This window comes from Cryptomeria japonica, chromosome 10 (genome assembly GCF_030272615.1).
Source record: "Cryptomeria japonica chromosome 10, Sugi_1.0, whole genome shotgun sequence".
Lineage (NCBI taxonomy): Eukaryota > Viridiplantae > Streptophyta > Pinopsida > Cupressales > Cupressaceae > Cryptomeria > Cryptomeria japonica.
In genome coordinates, this window is record NC_081414.1 from 752,850,652 (window position 1) to 752,868,631 (window position 17,980).

The 17,980-nt window shown below is 34.9% G+C and overlaps 1 protein-coding gene across 1 annotated transcript; it reads right to left on the reverse strand.

Annotated features, from left to right (window-relative positions):
* Positions 1-255: 255 nt before the first annotated feature.
* On the reverse strand, positions 256-1,026 carry LOC131076796 (uncharacterized). The gene has a single exon (XM_058014131.1). The coding sequence runs from the start codon at positions 1,024-1,026 to the stop codon at positions 256-258; it is 771 nt and encodes a 256-aa protein (XP_057870114.1).
* Between the last annotated feature and the right edge of the window lie 16,954 nt (positions 1,027-17,980).

Consider the following 17,980-nt stretch of genomic DNA (forward strand, 5'->3'; position numbering starts at 1 on the left):
CGAAGCCTTATCTAGGTTCACTTTCATGAGGGCAGATTTAACCTCCTCCTCTATAAATTTCTTAAGTAGACATCTGTTGTGTTCTACATAAATGAGTTTTGGAATATTTTTAATTATATTATGTTGGCCTCTAAGGTTGGAACCAGCTATATTGTTAAGGATTCCTTTAGAAAACCTTATCGCTTCCTCTGCCACCTCTGACGGGTCTTCCAGATTTACTCCTTGGTAGTTCTTAATGTTAGAGATTCGGTTTACTCATATTTTCTGCTTGGTACTGTTATGAAAGGGCTTTCTGTTGCGATCTCCATCTTTCAACCATGTTTCTCTGGATATTTGTCTCCTGGAGATTTCTTCTTTTGCCAGAATCTCTTCATACTCTGTTAGTAATATTTTTTCCTTCAAGAAGAGAGGTTCATCCATCCCTTGATCCAAAACTTCTCTGTTAACATCCTTGAGGTCCATTTCTACTAAAAGTTTCTTATCAAAGATGTTACCAAAATGCTCTCGATTCCACTCCAAGAGCCTCCTTTTGATTAACTTCAGTTTGTTTGCAACAATATACATCTTTGAGCCTGAGAACACTGATTCCCTCCACCATTGTTCAATCAGGTTGATGATGTTATCATCCTTATACCACATGTTCTCAAATTTGAACGGGCACTTTCTTGGACCTTGTTCTGCCAGAATGTTAAGTTGGAGTGGATAATGGTCTGAACCAGATAAAGGAAGGATCTCTGCTTCCATAGTGTAATTGGAATTCATAAGCCACCCATGAATAAAAAAACTGTCTAGCTTTTCAGCAATATTGCTAAAGCCCTTCCTTTTGTTGTTCCATGTAAAGGTGTTCTCTGCTATCTGGATTTCCAACAAAGAATTCCTATTGATCCAATCAATGAAGTCGAGTGTCATTGTAGGTAACTTATTACTACCTCCTCTTTTGTCTGATGCCTTAGTGATGACATTGAAATCTGCTCCAATAATACACATCTCATTCAGATTATTTCTTAAAAAAGTCTCAAGTTCCATCTAGACTTGAACGTTATCCCTGTTCTGAATAGAGCCATATACATTGATCAGGTTAAATCTTAACTTATTATTATAACAGTTTACCTTTCCGCCTATCCAATTTTGTTTTATCTCTGATGGTGTAAAAGAGGAATATCTAGGATCCCAGATGATTGCTAAGCCTCTTGAAGCCCCAAATGCTGGGGAATACTTCACTTTTGTAAAACATAATTTCTTCTCAAAGAGGTCTATCTCGGTTGGGTTCATTTTAGTTTCTTGGATTAGGATTATGTCTGGTTTTGATTCAGATATACAACATTTTATGATACACTGCTTGTTAGGGGCATTCATACCCCTAACATTCCATGATAAGAGTTGCATGGCTCTATGGGGAGGAACTTCCCCTCCCCTACATTAAATAGTGATGAAATTTTGGATTGGCCAACAAATTCCCCATCCTTGGCTCTTAATTCAGCAAGGGATCTCCTACCCCTCCTTTTGATGGACTTGGCATAGTCAGGAGAGTCTTTGCTCTCCTCTGTATTATGAATTCCTAGAATGTTTGGGTTCTCATTTTCCAAATTATCTAGGTCAATGAATAATTCTTCTGTTTGCATATTAACTCTGGCACTATCCACTAAATTTTTCACATATAGCTCCCTCTGCCTTTCTAATTCTTCGGAGTCACCAACCTCATCAACAAACTATTCCATTAGGTTATTAACTACTACTTCCCTATTAAAGCTGGAAATAATGTTGACTTCCCTTTCTACGTGTTCTCTCTCTTCCACTTCTGCCACCACTGAATCAATATTCTGGGGTGGTCTATTTTCCTCTGCCCCCCCCACTTTCCTCCATATCCTTATCTTGTGTTGTCAGCTATTCTTGCTCAGATCCTTTATCCTTAACAGGTGGACACATTTCCTTCACCAATGGTTGCTCTGAAAGGGATAATTTTACTTCTGTTGAATGCCCTAGGGGACTCACTATTTCCTTCCTCGAGTCTATGCTTATTCCAGAGTTAATATTTAGGTTTTTCCCTTGAGTGCATATACACGGTAGTTCCTTATGCATTGGTATAAAATAGATACAAATACAAATATATATGCTAACTTAGTAATAGACTATGGTGGAGTCTTACTTGAGTCATGACATTTCTTAGTAATTCATTTTGATATTAGATTTTTTTTGAACTTTTTATGTCAAAGTAACCAGTTTCAAATAAAATCATAAATCATATTATCAAAATCTAAAATATCAAAATTATGAATTGTTGTTAATTAATAATCAATAATCAATAATAAAAAAATTAAAATTGTTAATTAAATTTGATTTTAAATTAATAATTTAATATTTTTTACAATTAAATTTTTTATTTTAAATAATTATTAATTATTTAAAAGTTTTGAAAACAATTAAAATTAATTTCTACTATTTTTTAAAATGAATTCTCATAAAATATAAATTATTCTTATTAAAGAAAATTATAATTTATGAATAATTAATTAATAAATATTTTTAAAATCTAAAATTAAAAAAAAAAAACTATTTAAAATAATATTAAGTATTACTAATTTAATGTTAAAAAGTATTTAAATATAAATAATAAAACCATCCAGAGAGTCACTAAATTAAAAAACATAGAATCTTCTTTGAATTTATTAAAAAAATATCAAATATGAATTAATGGTTGTTTGATATGTTGTATGGAGACGTACCCCCAACACGTGGGATTCAAAAAGTAGTGGGCAAATAAAATCGTTTGAAACGACGCAGTAAACGGAACTGGGAACCGCAACGATGAATTTTAAAATGGAAAGAAATATTTAATGAGAGTTGTGGGCCTGGCTACATAAGCTATCAGATTCGAGTGTGTCGGTTAAGCCCGACCGTTAAATGTCGAAGAACAGACAAGCATTTGGACTGTTTGACAACATGCCTATAAAGAAATGTGATCAGATGGACTGCAATGATTGTAAGATATGCACATAATGGATGTACGAAAAAGGATTTAGAAACGTTCAAGCAAATGCAAAGTGTCAGGTGAATTGTTTGACATAATGCCACAAAGAGATGTCATCTCACGAACTGCAATAATCACAGGATATGCACAAATGGATGTGCGGAAAAGGCTTTTAGAAACTTTCAAGCAAATACAATTGGCTAGTGTAAAGCCACATTCCACAAACTTTGTGAACATTCTCACAGCTTGTGCCAAATTGGGAACTTTGGAACAAGGTATGGACATCCATGTAAGCATTTTCGAAGTGAGATTTTTGTCAAATGTTAGTAGTTGTAGCTGTCTTGGAATTGAGAGTCTGGTTTTTTTTAATCTTATATTTTTGTCATTTGGAGGATAAATAAAATTATATATATAATTAAATAAATTATAAAGGACATCTTATATTTTGGAATCAATTATTTCTGGATTAGATTGCGTAATTTTTTTTACATAACGTTTAAGATCACACTCTATGATACATATACAAACGATATATAATACAAAAATCAAAATCGTATAATACTTTAAAATACATCATTTACAACATCAAAAACACATACACATACACAAAGCATAAATAAACTAATCCTTAATCATTGGTTTTTGGGTTTTGCTTATTTATTTAAATTGTACATTTTCTTCCAAAATTTTGCACTTATTGTATGCTTCTTATTATTTTTCATAGATATTATTTAATAATACAAACACCAAGAGATGCATAGTATGCATAAAACTGTAACATGTATGGATTAACCACTCTTTTCTATCTAGATTTATGATTTTGGTGCTTATTCTCTATAGCTTTTGAAGAGAGAAGGTAACCAAATTTGTGTTTTAATTTGTCTATCTATTTAATAATTATTTAATTAATTAATTTATTTTATAATATTCTAATTGAATTATTCGTATGTGTAGAATGCTATCTAATGCTTGTGACAACAATGAAAATTTGTAGATCTTTTTAAAGTGTGATATATCATGTAAAGAATTAAAAGTTTTGACTTTTGCCAATGACTCATATAATTATGGTTCAAAATGCACAGTTGTAAAGAAGTCATCTTACCAATCATCAACAATTATATTTAATGTAAACAATTTCATAAGTTAATTGTTTATATAGTTTGCAAAAGTATTTTATATCATAAAAATATTTTGTACAAAATGATTCAAAGAGATGTCATCACATGGACTACAAGCATTGCAAGATAAACAAAAAATGGATGTCTTGATAAAGCTTTAGAAATTTTTAATCAAATGCAATTGGCAGTTGTAAATCAGATTTCCACAACCTTTGCCAACATCCTCCCTACCTTTGCCAAATTGGGAGCTTTTGAACAGGGTATGGACATCAATCAAAGCATAAGGGAAGGGGGATTTTATCAGACTTTACAATTGTGTCTGCCTTGGTAGACATATATGCAAAATGTGGAAGCATAGATAAGGCATGTGAGTTGTTTGACAAAATGCCTTAAAAAGATGTTGTCTCATGGAATGCAAAGATTGTAGCATATGCACAAAACTGATTTGTTGTGTATAAAACCAAACTTCAAAGAGGCCAACTTTTAAAAATTTGGGTTCTACCAAATCTTCCCACTGAGAACCGATAAATAAAATATTTAAATTTTTGTTAGTGATATTAATATTTGTAATTTATAGCTTGTACAATATAAATAAACATCTCAATTCTTTTTCTCCAATGTCTAGTTGGATCTCTCTTAGATAAATAGTCTTAAAGAAAAGAGTAATGTCTTGCCTTGTTTGTACTTCACTAACTCTAAAAAATAATAACCTACATCACCTCAGGTATCATCCTCTCAATACATAATGAAAAGGCCCTCCATAACCTCCTCATTACTATTTGTATATCTATCAAAGAGTAAAAACTTGGGGATAAGGTCGTAGATTGCTACATAAATAGATTGTTGGAGATAATTGCTCCACCTCTTGTCAATCATCTTCGAAATGGAATAAAATTTGTCTATATCTCTTTGTAATAGATTTTTATGGCCCTTTTGGCCTTATCCATAGCCTAAGTGTATCTAATTGGGTTTTTATCATCATCTACCAAGCACAAAAACCTCACCAAAAGCTCTAACACCTACAAGTATAAATGAATTTGTTGAAAAAGGTAAATGCTTGCTTGTTTATTTGATCAAATAACAAACTTATTTATACAAATGAGAAATATAGTTGCAATTTGCTAAACTGCATAACTGCAAGTATACCAAACTATGGAATCGTTGAAACTAAGTGATAGCTGAAAAAATGTAATAGTAAATCTATGTTAACATTTGCTAACATTTCTCCCTTATTACATTGTTTATGTGAATGTACTCCTAAAATCATAGATTTCACCTTGCCAAGGGATCCCCTTTAAGACTTACACAAAAAAACTTGTTGATTACATAAAATAAATACACATTCTTGAGAAGATCTTCCTTTGAAGAAACAAATCTTGAAACAAGCAAACCTCCATTTAGCTACCTCATGACCATTGGAAGGGTGTAGCTTTGAGTTGTATTCTCAAGTTCTTAGTGCCAAACTTTTGAATCAATGATTTCCAAACTATTTGACAATAATCTATATTGAGCTTCAACACTATGAAGTTGTCTAATGATCCTCAAAAGGGTATAATTGTCAATCATAGTCACGTAAACTTACTAGACAACAATCCATATTGAGCTCAACACCAAATCCCCTTACCTGTCTTCAAAGATCAAACTCTATAATATATGCATTCTTCAAATCTATCAATAACAACTTCTCATTCAAATCACCATCTCAAAACAAGAAGCTAGCTTGAAATGATAGATATTCCTCCATCCTTCCCGGTGCCAACAACCTCCAAAATGACTCTTTGAAGGCCTGGTCATGTGTAACAAAGATGTCCTTGAAAGCACAAGTAATATTTGATATATGTATATCCATAATTAAAAGATGACAATGTCAATTTCCACCAATTATGAACCCATACACTAGTCAAATTTATACCTCCAAATACAAAAACATAAAAAAAAAAGGCATAACAAATTTTGAACTCCTTCGCTTAAAAATCCACAAATTTCACCAATATTATTATAAACCAACTCCTCTAAAATTCCCAAATTTTGTCACTACCAACAAAAACTTAAACATAAATTCAAATCATTCTCTTTCTTATGTGGTATGTAGGCCAGTTTGTGAAAAATACTATGCATTATAATAAACCATTTTTATAGAGTCAAATATATACCTCCAAATACAAAAACATCAAAAAAAATTATAAGACATAACAAGTTTCAAACTCATTCACTTAAAAATTCACAAATCTCACCAATGTTATTATAAACCAACTCCTCTAAAATTCCCAAATTTTGTTACCAACAAAAACTTAAACATAAATTCAAATTATTCTCTTTCTTATGTGGTCTATAGGCTTGTTTGTGAAAAATATTATGCAACATTATAATAAACCCTTTATATATAGTCAAATTTATACCTCCAAATACAAAATCATCAAAAAAAATTACAAGACATAACAAGTTTCGAACTCCTTCACTTAAAAATACACAAATTTCACCAATATTATTATAAACCAACTCCTCTAAAATTCCCAAATTTGGTCACTACCAACAAAAACTTAAACATAAATTCAAATCATTCTCTTACTTATGTGGTCTATAGGCCTATTTGTGAAAAATATTATGCAAATTATAATAAACCCTTTATATAAAGTGAAATTTATACCTCCAAATACAAAAACATCAAAAAAAATTATAAGACATAACAAGTTTCGAACTCATTCACTTAAAAATCCACAAATTTCACCAATATTATTATAAACCAAGTCCCCTAAAATTCCCAAATTTTGTCACTACCAACAAAAACTTAAACATAAATTCAAATTATTCTCTTTCTTATGTGGTCTATAGGCTTGTTTGTCAAAAATATTGTGCAACATTTTAATAAACCCTTTATATATAGTCAAATTTATACCTCCAAATACAAAAACATCAAAAAAAAATTATAAGACTTAACAAGTTTCGAACTCCTTCACTTAAAAATCCATAAATTTCATCAATATTATTATAAACCAACTCCTCAAAAATTCCCAAATTTTGTCACTACCAACAAAAACTTAAACATAAGTTCAAAATATTCTCTTTCTTATGTGGTCTATAGACTTGTTTGTGAAATATTATGCAACATTATACTAAACCATATATATATATATATGTACACACACACACACACACACACACACACACACACACACACACACACACACACACATAGACATATACATATACATATACATATACATATACATATACATATACATATACATATACATATATATATATATATATATATATATATATATATATATATATATATATATATATATATATATATATATATACATATACATATACATATACATATACATATACATATACATATGTACATGTACATGTACATATATATATGTACATGTACATATATATATGTACACCAATTAATGTAGCATAGGAATTCAGAAATCATCACAAGCAAATCAAAATACTAATCTAGCTCAATCACAAAACTAAAATGTAATGATCTATCCTAAAACACACTCAATAGAGATATGAAAGCAAAACATTCAAAAATAAAGATTGTGCAAACCAAATGTAGATCTGAATGCTTCTTCATGTGGCTCCATTGTTCTTCTTTCTTCTTCAAATAGTTTTTGTTGTGGATCTCACCTTCAAGTGCACACACATGAGATGAAAGCAAGTAAATAAGATAATTGCTCAAGAGCACTCGAAGCGTGATTGATTAGAAATTCGATAATCTGATTATTCTCATTATTAGGCATTTGATTGAAGAAATTCATCCAATTTATAGACAAATTGGAGAGATGAACAAATTAGCATGATAGTGATTCGAATGGAAATTTAAATCACGAAACCCTAGAAGATGAATTAGGTCTTGATGAAAGATAATTGACTTGATCATGATTCTGATTAATAAAGGACCAATGTGATAAATGATTTGATTAAAAAAAAGATGCCAATTGACGAGGAACAATGACAAATTGTTCCAAATTGACATAATTGAGACAGACAACAATCGATGGCAAATTGATCGCAAAATGACAAATTTGACAAGAGGACAAGGATCGACGACAAAATAGATTGCAAGATGACAAGATTGAAAAATGACCACGATCGATGACAAATCGATCGCAAAATGACAAAATCGAACATGACAATGATCAATGACAAATTGATCGTAAAACGACAAGATTGAAAAGAGGACAACGATCGATGACAAATCGATCACAAATCAACAAGATTGATAAGAGGACAAAACCCTAATTAGGATTGACGATGTCCAAAATGATGACAAATGAGCACGCACATTGATGCGACAGGATAAGATCGATCAAAATCATGACTGGATAATATTGTCGACAAGACCAAATTTGAGAGCAAGATGAATGAAGAATGTAGAAGAAAGACTTGATGCTCGCAAATGATAAAAACCAAGTGCATGACATAGGAGAAATGTTAATGCGACGCAAAAACCTAAAATGAGGCAATGTGCAAATGTTAAAGTATGACTCCACAAGTGTTGACCATTTTTAGGTGTCTACATGTACATATATATATGTTCCTTTGACCATACCCTCCTCAGGTGTTTAGATTCTGAAGAAGCACAAACGGCTTTACACGAGGTTCACGATGGTATATGTGGGGGCCATTTCAATGGTCTAAGCTTAGCCAAAAAGTTGATTCGTGCTGGGTATTATTGGCCCACTCTAGAAAAAGATGTTCATGATTTTGTTAAGAAATGCTACAAGTGCCAGATCCATGGAAATTACATTCATGCACCAGCCCAAGAGCTTCATTCTGTCATATCTCCGTGGCCCTTTTCTCAATGGGGATTGGATCTTATTGGCAAGATTCACCCAACATCTGCAAATGGACACAAGTTCATCATTACAGCCACAGAGAATTTTACAAAATCGATCGAGGCTATCCCCATGACTTATATCACTGGTGTCCAAATTGCAAAATTCTTGCTGAATTATATCATATGCCGGTATGGGGTTCCCCTTGCCATAGTCACAGATAATGGTCGTCCCTTCAAGAATAAAGATGTCAAAGAACTCTGTGAAAAGTTTCATATCCAACACCGATTCTCCAGTCCATACTATCCATAGGGGAATGGTCAAGCTGAAACATCAAATAAAACCATTATCAAGATCCTAAAGAAGGTTTTCAATGATGTTGGTCGAGATTGGCATGTACAGTTGAATCCAGCACTATGGGCCTATCACACTTCTATCCGCACACCTACTGGTGCAACACCTTACTCCTTGGTGTATGGTGTGGAAGCCATTTTATCGTTGGAGGTGGAGATTCCTTCCTTGCGTGTTTCCTTACAACATTTGATTGATGATGAGACACATAGAGTCTCTCGGTTGCATCAGCTTGAGATGTTAGATGAGAAACGTCAGACAACCCTGACACATTTGCAAGCATATCAAAATCGTCTCCGTCGCTCTTATAATAAGAAGGTCAAAGGGCGACACTTCGAAGTGGGAGATCTGGTTTTAAAGGCAAACCCTAAGAACACACAGTCTACTGACATCATCAAAGGTAAGTTTGAACCTAATTGGGTTGGGCCTTTCATAGTAACTGCAGCCTATGGCTCAGGGGCATATCAGCTTGCCACTCCAGAAGGTGAACCTTTGTCTGATCCTATCAACAACATGCATCTTCGCAAGTATTGGGCATAATTTTCTATCAGCATTTCTTCAAATATGATCCTGAAAAAATACAAAAAAAATCAAAAAGCAAAAAAAAATACAAAACAATTGAAAAAAGCAAAAAAGAAGCAAAAGAGAAAAAGAGCAAAAACACAAAGTAAAGAAAAATGATTCGCCCTCTAGTGAAAACCTGGTAAACAGGCACTTTGGGCAAGTACCTTGGTGAAAACCTGGCAAACAGGCGCCATGTGTAAAATGAGATCATTGCTCTGTCATTTGTCATGACCTCTAAGCTATGCTTTCTCTCGGCCGGTTTCTCACGTCTATCTTTGTCTTGACCCAATGTTCTATTCCAGGTCTGTTATTGGTCAACATCATTGTCCTGCATACTCTAGTTTCTTGTACATATGTTTTGGTCCCGGTCTATGTATGTCTTTCAGATGCGTATTGGGTGTGTTCCCCTTGTCATGATCACTCATTGGAACTTTTGCATTGAAAAATGTCCTGAAAAAATCTCAAAAACATCAAAAAAATGTCCTGAAATAAAAACAAAAAAATTGAAAAAAGTCCTGAAATAAATTCAAAAAAAATTACAAAATGTCCTGAAAAAAAATTTCAAAAAAATTGAATAACGTCCTAAAATAATCCAAAAAAATCAAATAAAGTCCTAAAAAAATGAACACAAATTTTTTTATACCTTTGTGCATAGACAGATCACTGAGCATCCCTCCAATGACTCACAATCCAACGTTGTGCTTTAATAAAATCATGCGTAAACAGATGAATTTTTTTCATTCAAACTAGACATTCAAACTGATCACAATTGTCATAACAATCAAACATTAGCATCACTATCATTTGTCCTTGTCTCTACTATCACGGGTCTTATACAGGGTGTGGTATACTTGAAACCAGACTGTGTCCTGTCTTAGACAGGGTACCGCATGTCCTGAAACCAGACGACATGATCGTTCTATCAACACTTTCAACTTTTGACAATGAAGATCAAGATGTTTGTTTGACTTGTTGGAATTTGTGCATCTTATCTTTTTACTGATTTATCTTTGGCTTCGATCATGTTTCTATGTTGCTCGATGATGTCACTAAGTGATATAGAGTGACCGGGATGGTTCATGGTCCCCTTTTTTTTTTTGTTGTGATTGTTGTTTGTTTGCGATGTGTCTGTCTTTTGCAAAAAAGGGTTGCATTTCAGCTCTGGCCTTCAATGCCATGATGCTACACATCCATTTTGCTACATTAAAATAAAGGTTCTCACCTACAAAGTGCATTACTTAAAGCAAGTTTTTCTTCATCTCTAACTATACAAAGTGCATTACTGAAAGCAAGTTTTTCTTCATCTGATCTACAAAGTTTTACTACATTAAAATAAAGGTTCTCACCTACCTAGTGATTTCTAAATAGGTTGGAATGAACATTTTTTTGCTTTGATTGTTGAGTGTGACATTGGAGTAGGAGAGTATGCTCTCATCCTTCTTAGGGTGATTAAAAATCTAGATCTTCGATACCATGCTCATGTCTTTGATTGTGTGTCACCTTTAGAGGGCCTGCCTTCCCAACCATTTGCTTTTGCAAGCAAGTGATAATCATGAGAAGGGAACAACCCAAAGTGAGTTACGTGGGAATTGTAGTTACTTGGGAAGTGATGACCCTTGAACTCTTTCTCATATCAACATCTAAGTAGGACCTCATGGTCTAAATCATGGTTGCGTGACTACATTTGTTTGGTATCTTGATGGGCTTAATGTCTCAATCACGCTTGTGTGACATCAAGGAGTAACACTTAACAGAAATCCTGACTAAACACCTTGTTTTTAGAGGCCAAAAAAACTCTTCTAGTTGCTTGAGAAGGACAAGTTCGGATACTTGGAAGAGATACTAAGTTCACCATGGGGAGATTTCCATGGGGATTGATGCTTGGCTGCCCTGAGAAGTGAGTGTCGTGGAGGGGAGCCCATGGGGTCAAGCATTTATGTATTCTCCTTGAATCCCATAACAAGTCTACCTCTCAAGTACCTAATGTCCTTGCCTACCATAAGAAATGTGGGAATGAGCATGATTGTCTTTTGTCTAAGTTGAAATATCTTGTATTCTTTGCTTGTCAAAAGTTGAATTGTATCTCATTTCAAGAACAAGACAAATTGATTCAAAACAAGGTTAAACACAAGAATATTTCATCCAACAAAGCTCAAAACATCTTCAAACATGGTTGTCAAACATTGTTCAAAATCTTATCTCAACATTCATGTCATCTAGATTTAGGTTCATCCTAGGTTGCATTTTGCAAAGTCATTGTCAAGTACCAAGGTTAAGTTTCATCTAGGTCATACTCCTTTCAATAAGGATCATCCATTTGCATGTGTCCTCTTGCATTAAAGTCATACCATTGTCATACATTCATATTTGCATACCCTAGGTCTCTTCATTAGGCTTAAGTCATTATCATATCATACTAGGGTCATTTGCATATTAATTGTCCTTTTGCATATAGTCTCAAAACTAGGTTTTGTCATATTTGAGTAATTCAAATCTTAGATAAACCCTAAGTCATTGTTAAGAAGTCTAGACCTTATCAAACCTTTTGTCCTTTTGTCATCAATGTCATTTCGTCAAACCTAGCTTAGTATCCAAGCATATAGGGGAGACATTGTCATCTTGTCCTTTTGTCACTTGGTCCTTTTGTCCTTTGAGGTCTAGACATCATTCCAATTTCCTAAGGGTCTCTCTTTTAGATTTGCATTCAAAAGTTTGTCAAAATCTTCAAAAACAACCAAAAAACATAGATTGCATTTTCATCTATTTAAGTTTGCATTTAGTTGCATATCATATATTGTCCTTGAAAATTTCCAAAAACATTGCATTTGCATAAGTGACATGCCTGTTGAGACAAGATCAAAATCTAAAAAGATGGGCGAACCAACATATCAACCCATGGACAACATAGAAAATTCGCAGTTTCAAACTAGTCAAACAGTGCAAATTGAAGGTTCATCAAATACATCTTTACCACCATATGGAATGGTTCAACTTGGACCACCTCCATTATATGAACCAGTGTTTGTACCTATGAAACCAGGACATGGGAGTGTTCCACCAACTCCCAGAGGAAGTGCACCTTTCAATTGGAATCAACCACACCTGCAACATGACATTCAAACTCAAACATTATATGAAGAACAAACTCTTTTGCAAGGATTTGGTTCAGATCAAGGCATTCAACAAGAAACGAATCCAAATGTCCAACTAGATTCTTCATCCGATTCCGATACTTCTGATGATGTTGACATGTTCCTTCAAGATCCAAAGATAACAAAAAAGATGGATAAGTTCTTGAACAAGGTCTTTAAGATGTTTCCCCAAAAGCATCTTAACATGATGAGTAATGTGACCTCTTCAAGTGAGCAAATCAATGTGCAAGAAAAACAAGGCGATGAGTTGTTAAGTTTCTCTCCGCATCCAAATGAAGAAAATGCCCAACAAGCAACTCAACCTACCTTGATGAGCAAACGTGCTTCAAAGGCATTGACATTGACTATTCCTCAAAAGTCACCATTTGAGACAATAAATAATCCATTATTCAACACAACACCTGTAACACAAGATCAAATAAAGACCACGTAAATATTGACAACTATCCCTCAACAAGAAGTAGTTCCTTATATGCATAAAGTTGGATCAAAATCTAAGATGCAGGAAAGCTTCACAACTGGAATGCCTGATATCACCAATGTCCAAAACAATTCCACGATGCAACAAAGTTCTTATGTCCCGTTAAGTTCAATATCTTTGCCAAACACTATTGCGACAGATCCTTCGATAATGGTGACGCAAAGAGCTATGGATAGTGGTTTGCACCAACAACAATTGTTGCAACAATTAAGTAATACACAAAAGGTACAATCGAATGTGCAAACAAGCAATGTGCAACAACAACAATTTCACATTCGACAACAAATTGCAGCACCTTCGGCACCATTACAAGTTAATGCAAACTTGCAACCATCACAATGGATTGGACAAACAACACAACAAGTTAATGCAAGTGCCATACCCCATCTTAAGGAGAAGCAACGAAAACCACCTAAACAAAGTTTTTTACAAATGATGGGATATACACCACGACAACAATTGGCACAAAGTCAACAAATTCTGATCCATCAGCCTCAACACCAACATGTGCCTCAATATATGCCAAGGCAAACAAGCTATCCTACTTCACAACCGCAATTGGTGCCTGTGCAATATCAACAACCTACTCAATTGCAATATCAACCTAGGCTCCAAGAAGTACAACAACCAAGTCAGTATCAAGGCATGGCACAACCACAACAACAAGAGATGTACCAAGAACATTATATGCCGGAGACACCAAAAATGGTCACTTCAGAATATCAACAACCAATAGGAAATACGATGTATCGACAAAGAGTACCCACTAGGATTAATGATGGACCTCCAAAATCTGATACAATTGCGCAACAACTTGAGAAGTTGCAACGAAAGGTTGATGCATTAGAAACTAAAGGAACAAAGAAGTTGTATACAAATCAAGATTTATGTCCTAATCCATTTGACAAGAGTGTATACATGCCTCCATTCCCTAAGCATTTTGAAGCACCTAATTTTGAGAAATATAAAGGGAATGGCAATCCAAAGGATCACATTCGAGCATTTTTCATGGCATGTACGGAAGTAAGCTATGAGGAGACATATTTAATGCAATTATTTGCATGAAGTCTCACTGGACAAGCCATGGATTGGTATTCACATCTGCCAGGAAATATAAAGACTTGGTCAGAATTGGCTCAAAAGTTTTTATCTCATTTCGCGTTCAACATCGGCAATGACTTGACCATGTCAGATTTATGCAACACCAAGCAAAAGCAAGGTGAACCATTAGTGACTTTCTTGCAATGATGGCGAAGCTTGTATAGTCATTCTTCCCTAGATATACCTGAAGAACAACAAGTGAATCTGTTTATCCAAAATTTGGTCCCAAAAATGATGTACAAACTAAAATTGAAAAGTCCCAGTACTATTGAGAAACTCATTAAGAAAGGAATGAGCATTGAAACGGCTCTTGTAGCTAAAGGAATTATCAAGCTCAATAAAGACAGTAACAACAGAAATTATTCAGGGGACAGAAACAAATTTTGGTATAAAAATAAGAATGTCACTAATGATGGTGTTGTTGATGCAAGAGCGGTGAATGCAAATCAACCCCCATTCACAATCAAGAAATTGAGTGTTCCTAATATGTCAACTATGGAACAAAATCAAGCGCCAATGAGAAATGTTACTCAACAACAGCATACTCAACAATATAATCAACAACAAGGCCAACAACAAAATCAACAACGCAAACCTTTCCGATCGCAGGATGGGCCTCCTCGACAATTTACACCATTGGGAGAGCCTATTGAATCAGTAATGAAATAATTGACACAAGCAAAATTTATTAAGCTACCAGATATCAAGGCAGAACCAGTGGTAAAACCACATTGGTGGAATGATAATGCATACTGTGAGTATCATCAGTCCAAAGGACATAAAACTGCATCATGTTTTCAATTGAAACATATGATTCAAGATTTATTAGAGCAAGGAGTAATTGAAGTAGGTCCACCCCATGCGACCTCTAATACTGATCATACTATTTTCAAAACTCCTTTGCTTGATCATGACAAGGGTAAAGCGTCTTCTTCCAACTCTGCCCAAACAGCAAATTATGTAAATACTGGTTATAACAATGTCATCAATTATTTTCACGCGTCAAATGAGTATGTTTCCACCCTGAGAATAAAGGAACAAGATCCTTCTTGCGCGGTCACCACTCATCGATCCAAAATAGTCTTGAAAGGAGCTCCTGCGGCTCCTCCGAAACCAACTCCTGCAAGTCAGTATAATCTCTTGGATCATCTAGGAGAGACACCTGCACAAATATCAATCCTTGAGTTGTTGAAAATGTCTCCCATGCATCGTGCACTCCTGGATAAAGCTTTAATTGAGTCCATTGTCCTGACAGATATTGATGTTGACCAGTTTCAAGCCCGGATTGGACATCTAGCTGTTTCCCAAAATGTCGCATTTTCCGATAATGATATCTCACTTGATAAGCTCCCTCATAATGATCCTTTGCACCTTGAAGTCTTTGTCCATAATTGCAAAATCTGACGAGTCTTGATAGATGGTGGAGCAAGTCTTAATATTTGTACCTTGAGAGTGGTCATTGGCCTTGGATATACAGAAAATGACATTGATGCTTCCAAAAGAATAGCAATCAAAGCATATGATGATGCTGAGTGCCCATCCAAACGGATAATTACATTGCCTATCAGAGTCGGTCCAGTGATAGAAAACACTTTCCTACAGGTCCTAGACCTTGATCTCCCTTATAATATGATCCTTGGCCGCCCATGGATCCATGCAATGAAAGTAGTTCCCTCCACCTATCATCAATGTTTAAAATATCCTTACAATGGAACCGAGATAACAATTCTGAGAGATCCTAATCCATTTCAATTTTGTGCTACTCTAAAGAATACCCCTCAGCAGCAAGTCCCAGTTAATAGAGAGGCCAAGTCACATAGCTATGTAGATCCTAATGAATTGTTAGATGCTGTCAAAGGAAAATTGAAGATACAGGATCAAGGATGTGGAGAATATTCAATGGATCAAACATTCCTCATCGGGAATTTACCAATATCAACCTCCCACTACATTCACAAGATGGGGTGAACTTGACAAAGAAACTATAGATGATGATGTCATAGATTGGCTTTTCAAAGATCCAACTAAGACCCCACCTGTCAGGTTGCCAGTAGAACAATACGGCAAAGGATTTACTATGCTGCAAAAGAAAGGATATGATGACTGCAGTGGCTTAGGCCTAAACAACAATGGAAGGCTAGAACCTGTTATACCCAAGAGGTGACCTCCAACTTTAGGGTTAGGTTTTGTACCATTGCGAATTGGATCTACATCTACCAAAGTGCCCACATGTGGAAAAGGGCGTAACTCTGACGATGAAATAACACCTGAGGATACCCGACCCAAAATGGATTCCAATGAATGGGAGTGGAGTTCTTTTTCTTCTAGCTCCTATGCCCTTGACAATATTTTCCTTGACCCTGATAATTTGCCTATGGAAGACAAACATGAAATAACTCCTCTTCCTAAAACATGTCCTCATGCTTGGATAGAGTCATTCTGGGATCCAAGCTCTGAATCAGATACAAGCAGTTCGGATAGGGACACCATAGATGTTTACATCTTTACCATATCAGCCCTTTCTATCCTTACAACCGATGATGACATGCCCCTCATCTATCCCCAGCTTATCCAACATGACCAACAAGAACCACTCACATTGGACTGTTTTCAAAATGACGAAGCAATTGCAGAATTCCTTGGACTACGGGAAGGCATACCACAAGGTGATCATAAGGCAGGATTTGCTATTGACCTGGATTCCACGACATATTTTGGGGAGTCAACTCCCTCTTCCAGTCATCAAAATGAAAAAAGAAAAGAAACAATAAAAAATCAAAAGAATAGATCTTTGAGTGAAAACCGTAAGGCACTCTCTGATCATACAAAAGTAAAAACAAAAGACGTACCTATAGGTGAAAACCTCTCTGAGGCGCCCAAAGGTGGAAGAGTGGACATACCCCTATCAAGTCAGGACAAATCAACATTGCTTGTGGAAATGACTAAGGAAATCAATTTGGGTACACCTGACAACCCTAAGGTCATTCATTTTGCTGCTTCTCTATCACAACAGGAAAAAATAGATTTTGTCAATTTCTTTCTTGAGAAGAAAATCAGCTTTGCATGGTCCTATGCAGATATGTCTGGCCTTGATCCAGAATTGGTTCTTCATCATTTGCCACTAAAAGCCGATGCCAAGCCTGTCAAACAGAAACTTAGAAAGATGCATCCCCAGGTGGCTCTTTTGGTCAAGGTGGAACTAAAAAAATTACTAGATGTGGGCTTCATCAGACCCATTGATTATGCAGACTGGATTTCAAATTTAGTACCAGTTAGCAAAGTAACTGGGGGCATCAGAATCTGCATAGATTTTAGGGATCTCAATAAAGCATGCCCTAAAGATGATTTTCCATTGCCAAACATAGACATCATAGTGGACATGATTGCTGGATATGAGATGCTCTCCTTGATGGATGGTTTCTCTGGCTATAACCAAATTCGCATTG